General features: G+C 41.1%; 1 protein-coding gene across 1 annotated transcript; it reads left to right on the forward strand.

Annotated features, from left to right (window-relative positions):
- The first annotated feature begins 595 nt into the window (after positions 1-595).
- Positions 596-895, forward strand: LOC129013938 (10 kDa heat shock protein, mitochondrial-like). The gene has a single exon (XM_054450705.1). It carries the CDS (start codon positions 596-598, stop codon positions 893-895), a length of 300 nt encoding a protein of 99 aa, XP_054306680.1.
- The last annotated feature ends 8,277 nt before the right edge of the window (positions 896-9,172 follow it).

Below are 9,172 nucleotides of genomic sequence, written 5' to 3' on the forward strand. Positions count from 1 at the left end.
AGACCAGTCTGGGCAACATGGCATGACCCCACCTCTACAAAAAATACAAAAATTAGCTGGGCTTGGTGGTGTGCATCTGTAGTCCCAGCAACTTGGGAGGCTGAGGTGGGAGGATCACTTGAGCCCGGGAGGTCAAGGTTGCAGTGAGCTGTGATGGTGCCATTGCACTCTAGCCTGGGAGACAGAGTGAACCTTGTCTCAAAAAAAAAAAAAAAAAGAAAGGAAAAAATACTACAAAATATTGTCATATGATGAAGCAATCAGAGTTGCAGGAAGAAAAGTATCACAGAGGTGATTCAGGTAGTAATAAAAATGTTGTTTTTCTGGATTTTATAATTTGTGTTCTTGATTTAAAATTTTAATTTGTTATGATTTCTTTTTTCACTCTAAATAAAAACTTACTTCTGTGCATAATTTTGTACTTATAATTTTATAAATTTATATTTTCACTTTTTTTCTTTTTTTTTGTTTTTAACAAAAAGAGCCCCCAAATTATATGAGCTTCAGGTCCTACAAACAAAGCCTGGCTCCACTCCTGATGACAGATGAATATAAAAACAAGAGAGCAGAGTATGAGTCTGAGGCGGAGGGAGTCATGGCAGGACAAGCATTTAGAAAGTTTCTTCCACTCTTTGACCAAGTATTGGTTGAAAGGAGTACTGCTGAAACTGTAACCAAAGGAGGCATTATGCTTCCAGAAAAATCTCAAGGAAAAGTATTGCAAGCAAGAGTAGTCGCTGTTGGATCATGTTCTAAAGGAAAGTGTGGAGAGATTCAACCAGTTAGCGTGAAAGTTGGAGATAAAGTTCTCCTCCCAGAATATAGAGGCACCAAAGTAGTTCTAGATGACAAGGATTATTTTCTATTTAGAGATGGTAACATTCTTGGAAAGTAGGTAGACTGAAATAAGTCACTATTGAAATGGCATCAACGTGAAACTGCCCATTCCACTGAAGTTCTGAAATCTTTCATCATGTAAATAATTTCCAATTTCTCTTTCATAATAAACTAATGATAACTAATGAAAAAAAACATCAGTTGAGGTAAACTTATTAATCATTTCAATAGAAGTTTGAAAATGCACGATAATAAAATTCAACAACCTTCACATTAAAAGTAGATATATTTACTATATCTAGTAGTATGCTATAGTAGATATACTTTTGCACATCATGTTGGGGCGGAAAAATAAAAATACAAAGCACAGATATATTCTACCTAGAGTTAGCCAAACTACAAAGTTTGAGGGAACAGTTCCCACAAGACTATCCTCACTTCTGATACAAACTACAAATTTGGAGGGGTCCAAAAACTATCTTCTTTGATAATTCACAAGACTCACAGAGCTCAATGAAAGGTATTATGCTCCTGGTTATGGTTTCTTACAGAGAAAAGAAACAAATGAAAATCAGCCAAGGTGGCTGTGTAAAATGGTGCAGCCACTACAAAAAAAATTGTGGTGGTTTCTCAAAAAAAAAAAATTACCGTAGCAATTCTACTTGGGGTGTATTCAAAATAATTGAAAACAGGTCTCAAAGAGACATCTGCACACCCATGTTCATAGCAGCATTATTCATACTATCTAAAACATAGCAGCAACCCCAAATGTCCACTGACAGAGGAATGGATAAACACAATGTGGTATATACATATAGTGAAATATTACACAGCCTTAAAAAGAAAGGAAATTCTGACATGCTACAAAGTGAATGAACCCTGAGGACATTATCCTAAGTGAAATAAGTCAGTCACATAAAGACAAATGCTGTATGATTCTACTTATTTGAGGCAGAGTAGTCAAAATCATACAAACAGAAAGAATGGTGTTTGCCAGAGGGTGGAGGGGAGAAAAGAATGGGAAGTTGTTTAAAGGGTACAGAGTTTCAATTTTACAAGATGAAAAGAATTATGAAGATGCACAACATTATAAATGTATTTAACACTGCTGAACTGTATACATAAAAATGGTTAAGACAGTACATTTTATGTTATGTATACCTTATTACAATTAAAGAATTTGGCCAGGCACAGTGGCTCATGCCTGTAATCCCAGCACTTTGAGAGGCTGAGGCAGGCGTATCACCTGAAGTTGGGAGTTCGAGACCAGCCTGACCAACATGGAGAAACCCTGTCTCTACTAAAAGTACAAAATTACCCGGGCATGGTGGCAGGTGCCTATAACCCCAGTTACTAGGGAGGCTGAGGCAGGAGAATCGCTTGAAGCCAGGAGGCAGAGGTTGCAGTGAGCCAAGATCACGCCATTGCAGTCCAGTTTGGGCAACAAGAGTGAAACTCTGTCTCAAAAAAAAAAAAAAAATTGAAAAACTACAGGATCCCCAGATAAATTTGAATCTCAGACACACTTATGTTAAAAAATAATTCATTGTTTACTGAAATCCAGATTTAATTGGCATCCTGTATTTATCTGGCAACCGTAACCCCTCCCACTGAAAATAGTAGCTATACACCAAACACAAACATATACATATATAGCCACATACATACCCACACACATAATAATCTTAAAGGCATCAGAAGTGACAAGATAAAAAGGAATTATCAAGTGTGATAACTTTGTACTGTGTCAATGAAGAGTGTAGTTAACATACTCAGAGATAGGAAAACATGACAAATTCATACAATGAGAGGCGAAGAATTTTTTCATACACACTCACAGACTCCGAGTTTGCAGCTTCAGTTTTACAACTTCAGTCATGGGTCAAAGTAAACACAACACAAAATCTCACCAGTTCTGATCTCAAATAGATTTCCCTGTCCAGTGTGCACAATTTTTTTCTTTTTTGTTGACAGTCTCGCACTGTTGCCCAGGCTGGAATGCAGTTGGTGTGATCTCGGCTAACTGCAACCTCCACCTCCCGGATTCAAGTGATGCTCCTGCCTCAGCATCCCAAGTAGCTGGGACTGCAGGTGTGCACCACCACAGCCAGCTAATTTTTGTATTTTTAGTAGAGACGGGGTTTCACAATGTTGGCCAGGATGGTCTCGATCTCTTGACCTTGTGATCCGCCTGCCTTGTCTTCCCAAAGTGCTGGGATTATAGGCGTGAGCCACCGGCGTCCAGCCACAAAACGTTTTCTTATTTGACTTGAACTAACAAGTAGGCAAAGTTTCACAAAAAGAAAAAAGAGTCACAAAACATTCTACCATCTTTTAGCTGACAGTATATAAACTCCCATCATGTTGACATCTGTAACCAAATGGGCAGACCATAATATCAGACCCCCAATTGTTGCTATTGTGTCCAGAATTGGTGGATTCTTGGTCTCACTGACCTCAAGAAGGAAGCCACAGACCCTCGCAGTGAGTGTTACAACTTTTAAAGGCTGCGTGTCTGGAGTTTGTTCCTTCTGGTGTTCCGATGTGTTCAGAATTTTTTCCTTCTAGAGGATTCGTGGTCTCGCTGGCTCAAGAGTGAAGGTGCAGACCTTCACAGTGAGTGTTATAGCTCATAAAGGCAGCATGGACCCAAAGAGTGAGCAACAACAAGATTTACTGCAAAGAGCAAAAGAACAAAACCTCCACAGTGGGGAAGGTGGACCGGAACGAGTTGCCACTGCTAGCTAGGCAGCCTGCTTTTATTCTTATCTGGCCCCACCCACATCCTGCTGATTGGTCCATTTTACAGAGAGCCGATTGGTCCGTTTTGACAGGGTGCTGATTGGTGCAGTTACAATCCCTGAGCTAGACATAAAGATTCTGCAAGTCCCCACCAGACCAGCTAGATACAGAGTGCCTATTGGTGCATCCCCAAACCGTGAGCCAGACACAGGGTACTAATTGGTGTGTTTACAAACCTTGAGCTAGATACAGAGTACTGATTGGTGTATTTACAATCCCTTAGGTAGACATAAAGGTTCTCCAAGTCCCCAATAGACTCAGGAGCCCAGCGGGCTTCACCCAGTGGATACTGCACTGGGGCCACAGGTGGAGCTGCCTGCCCTTCCTGTCTCGTCCGCCCGCACTCCTCAGCCCTTGGGCGGTGGATGGGATCGGGCGCCGTGGAGCAAGGGGCGGCGCTCCTCGGAGAGGCTCAGGCCGCGCAGGAGCCCACGGCGGGTGGAGGGGGGTGGGGAGGCTCAGGCATGGCGGGCTGCACGTCCCGAGACCTGCCGGGGAGGCAGCTAAGGCCCGGCGAGAAATTCAGCGCAGCACTGGTGGGCCAGCACTGCTGGGGGACCCAGGTCACCCTTTGCAGCTGCTGGCCCGGGTGCTAAGCCCCTCACTGCTCGGGGCCGGCAGGCCGGCAGGCCGGCTGACCTGCTGCTCCAAGTGCAGGGCCTGCCAGGCCCACACCCACCCGGAACTCTAGCTGGCCCGCAAGCGCTGCACGCAGCCCCGGTTCCCGCCAGTGCCTCGCCCTCCACACCTCCCCGCAAGCCGAGGGAACCGGCTCCAGCCTCGGCCAGCCCAGAGAAGGGCTCCCACGGTGCAGCAGCGGGCTGAAGGGCTCCTCAAGCGCGGCCAGAATAGGCGCTGAGGGCGAGAAGGCACTGAGAGCAAGGAGGGCTGTGAGGGCTGCCAGCACGCTGTCACCTCTCACTATGATCAATTGAGAACAGCTTGTAAACTGTCTGCAAATCAGAAATAGAATCAAGTTTAGCCAAGAACCAAAAACAAAAATAAAAACACAGGGTAGGAATAAAGAAAGAGATGGAAACTAAAGTTATATTTCCACATGGGATTCATTCCAGGGACCAATAAAATGGTATGCCTGTGCTTAAATATTCCATAAGGCGCACTTCAAGGGCAAAACTCCGTAATTGTTTCAGGTAAGTGTCCATTTGGAACTTCCATAACAATCAAAGTATAATATTTAAAAGGTTTAAAATATGCCTTTTACAGAAATAATAGAATGAACCCATGTCAAAAATACATTAACTTATTCATGATAGGACCACAAAACTAATGAAAGTAGTTCCAAGAGTATTGGAGGAAGTTTGTATTTATAGACATGTTATTTTTAAAAAGAATGCTGGATTAAGATTGCCAGGTTAGATACAAAGCTGGTAAATGAGTTCCAGGGCAATAAAACTATAACCTTTGGGGTTATCTTTTCTACTGGACAGAAATCTAAAAGTTAACATTTAACTTCACAGATTTGGGCTGTAACAGGTGGTAAATAGTAAAGTCAAACACACATTCTAAAGAAGTCAACAATCTTCGGATGGGCCTGTTAAACAGTGCTCTAGTAAGACATTGAAAAGACAGGCTATACTTTCTTTTGCTTGTTTCTAAATTTTAAATTTTTTTCTTTTCTTTTTTTTTTTTTTGAGATAGAATCTCACTCTATCACCCAGGCTGAAGTGCAATGGAACAATCTCGGCTCACTGCAAACTCTGCTTCCTGGGTTCAAGCAATTCTTCTGGCTCAGCCTCCCAAGCAGCTGGGACTAGTGGCGCGTGCCACCACGCCCGGGTAATTTTTGTTTTAGTAGAGATGTTTCACCGTGTTGGCCAGGCTGGTCTTTAACTCGTGATTTCAGGTGATCCACCCACATCGGCCTCCCAAAGTGCTAGGACTACAGCCGTAAGCCACTGCACCTAACCTTAATTTTTTTTGTTTAGAAGAATGTGCTCAATTGATCTTGAGTCCTGCCTTTGTATGCATCTCTCCTATTTGACACTCTACCCTGAGAACTCTAGTTGTCATGGCCTCCCAGTAATCCAGTTCCATCTCTTCAATGCAGGGAGATGTTTAGGTTACACCTAGGTTCCCACTCCCTTCATTCTAGCAAGTATTTTCAGGCAGTAAGCTGGGCCAGTTGTAGAGCTCTGTTTCTTTCCCATTCATCAGGGTTCACTGTACTCAGTAGCCTAATGTCCAATATCTTAAAAACCATTGTTTCGTATATTTAGTCTAGTTTTCCAGTTGTTTCAGTCAAAAGGGTAAATCCATTTCCTACTACTTACTTTATCTTGGCTTCTTTTTCTTGTTTCATCATTGCACCAGTTAAATCACTCAGTGTAACACTGAATAGGTGAGAGCAGACATCACTGCCTTCTTCCTGATTGTACAGGGAAAGCATTAAATCTTTCAACATTTAACACGATATCGATGTAGGTTTTTCATAAATAACTAACCTTAATTTGCTGAGAGTTTACTTATGTTTTCTAAGTGTTGAGATCATAGTTGTTGTTTTTTTCTTTTATATGCTGTTAATGTGGAAAATTGCATTGATTGGCCTAGAGTGAGTTGGGGAATGTTCTGTTTAACTTTCAGCAAGACTTTGTGGGGAATTTGTATTTGCTTTTATTCCTTAAATGTATGGTAGAATATAATAATAAAGCTATCTGGGCCTGGTGTTGTCTTTGTGGGGTTTCTAGCTACAAATCCAAATTATTTATAAGTTATATAGCTATTGAAGTTAACTACTTCCTCTTGAGTAAATTTTGGTAAGTTTGTCTTTCAAGGTATTTCTTCTAAATTGTCTGATTTATTGGCATAAAATTGCTCATAATATTGCCTTATTGCCTCTTAATATACGTAATATCTGTAGTTAATGTCACTTCTCTCATGTAATTTGTGTCACCTCTATTTTTTCCTGATCAATCCTGCCAGAGGTTTATCAATTTCATTGATCTTCTAACAAAAAAAAAGCCCTTTCGTTTGTACTGTTTATTACTTTTGTTTTATACCTCATTGATTTCCACCCTCATCTTTTATTATTTCCTTTTTTCTGCTTACTTTATTTGCTTTTTTTTTTTTTTTTTTTTTTGAGACGGAGTCACATTCTGTAGCCCAGGCTGGAGTGCAGAGGTGCGATCTCGGCGCACTGCAAGCTCCGCCTCGTGGGTTCACGCCATTCTCCTGCCTCAGCCTCCCTAGTAGCTGGGACTACAGGCGCCCGCCACCGTGCCCAGCTAATTTTTTGTATTTTTAGTAGAAACGGGGTTTCACCGTGGTCTCGATCTCCTGACCTCGTGATCCGCCCTCCTCTCTCTCCCAAAGTGCTGGGACTACAGGCGTGATTTATTTGCTCTTTATTTTCTAGTTTCTTAAGGTAGAAGCTGAGGTCATTGATTTAAGATCTTCCTTTTCAAATGTATGTATTTATGCTACAAATTTCGCTCTGAATCATGCTTTAACTATATCCTACAAATTTTGATACGTGTGCTTTCATTTTTCATTCAGTTCAAAATGAGTCCCAACTTCCCTTTTGGTTTCTTTGTTGGTACATGGACTGCATAGAAGGATATTACTTAGTTTCCCAATATTTGTTAATTTCCCAGAGATTGGTTATTTCTAACTTTATTGAGGTCACACGTTGAATGATTTTTTTTTTTTTTTGAGATGGAGTTTCATTCTTGTTGCCCAGACTGGAGTGCAATGGCGCAATCTCGGCTCACCGCAACCTCCACCTCCTGGGTTCAAGTGATTCTCCTGTCTTGGCCTCCCGAGTAGCTCGGATTACAGGCATGTGCCACCACGCCCCGCTAATTTTTTTGTATTTAGTTTCACCATGTTAGTCAGGCTGGTCGTGAGCTCCTGACCTCAGGTGATGCATCCTCCTTGACTTCCCAAAGTGCTGGGATTACAGGTGTGCACCACTGTGCCCGGCTATGAGGTCACACTTTGAATGATTTTAATCCTTTTAAATGCATTGATACTTGCTGCCCAGAACTTAGCCTATCTTGGTAAAGTCCCTTGTGCACTTGAAAATAAGTTTTCTGTTGATGCTGAATACTGTATAGTTTTTATTTTAAAAAATTTTTATCAAATCCCCTATTTTAAGAAGCATTTTTAATATAATTTATTTTTGCTGCTAGGTACTCTGTAAAACATCTGTTACATCAAGTTGGTTGATAATGTGGTTGAAGTCTTTTACATTCTTATTAATTTTCTACTTAGCAATTATTGAGAGGTGCTAAAATCTGACTGTAATTGTGAAAATTGTTTTTCCTCACAGTTCCATCAAGTTTTCCTTTATGTATTTTGAAGCTGTCATTTAGGCAAATGAACATGTAGAATTGCTATGACTTCTTATTGAATTGACCCTATGATCTCATAAAATATCCCCTTTTCCCTGGCAATATGCTATGTTCTGATATCTACTTTGTCTGATACTAATATAGTTTCATCAGATTTCTTTTTATTACAGGCATATCATTTAATATCCATTTGCATTTAACCGATTGTCGTTATATTTAGAGTGGTTGTCTTGTAAGCAGCATGTGGTAGGGTCTGTGATGCTAATTGGGGTGTTGGGACAATTCTGAGTATAACTATTGAAAAGGTCGGTTTTAAATGTACCATCTTGCTGTTTGTCTTGTTTGTCCTGTTTGTCCCAGCTTTTTTTCCTTTTTCCTTGCCTTTTTTTCAGTCTTTTAGATTGAAGAGACTGTGTGTGTGTGTGTGTGTGTGTGTGTGTGTGTGTGTGTGTGTGTTTTGGTGACAGAGTCTCACTCTGTCACCCAGGCTGGAGTGCAGTGGCACACTCTTGGCTCACTGCAACCTCTGTCTCCTGGGTTCAAGCAATTCTCCTGCCTCAGCCTCCTGAGTAGCTGGGATTACAGGCGTGTGCCACCATACCCAGCTATGTTTTGTATTTTTAGTAGAGATGGGGTTTCATCATGTTGGCCAGGCTGGTCTCAAACTCCTGACCTCAGATGATCCACCCACCTCGGCTTCCGAAAGTGCTGGAATTACAGGCATGAGCCACCACACCTGGCCTAGACTAAGAATTTTTAATGACTCCATTAAATCTCCTTGGTTGACTTATTAGCTTTTCTATTTTTCTTGTGATTACTTCAGGATTTATCATGTACAAGGTGAAAATCTTACAGCATGCCAGGTGCAGTAACTCATGTCTGAAATTCCAGCACTTTGAGAGGCTGATGTGGGAGGCTTGCTTGAGGCCAGGAGCTTGAGAGTAGCCTGGGCAACATGGTAAGACCCCATCTCTCCGAAAAAAAAAAAAAAAAATCTTACAGCAGTAAGATTTCACTTCCTCCATCTTGGCCTTATTCTATTGTGGTCATGTATTTTACTTCTATATATATATATATGTAAAATAAATCCCATGATTAATTGTAGTACTTTTTCCTTTAAGCAGTAACTGTTTTACAAAAAAAAAAAAAAAATGCTTTTTGTTCTTCATTTTTTTTTTGTAGATCCAGACTTCTATCTGGTACCTTTTTCCTTGTCCCTGAAG

This window comes from Pongo pygmaeus, chromosome 1, assembly GCF_028885625.2.
Source record: "Pongo pygmaeus isolate AG05252 chromosome 1, NHGRI_mPonPyg2-v2.0_pri, whole genome shotgun sequence".
NCBI classification, from domain to species: domain Eukaryota; kingdom Metazoa; phylum Chordata; class Mammalia; order Primates; family Hominidae; genus Pongo; species Pongo pygmaeus.

What these genes read in the sequence shown, in the direction of transcription:
- LOC129013938 (XM_054450705.1), top strand. Translation starts at nt 596, where the DNA reads ATGGCAGGACAAGCATTTAGAAAGTTTCTTCCACTCTTTGACCAAGTA.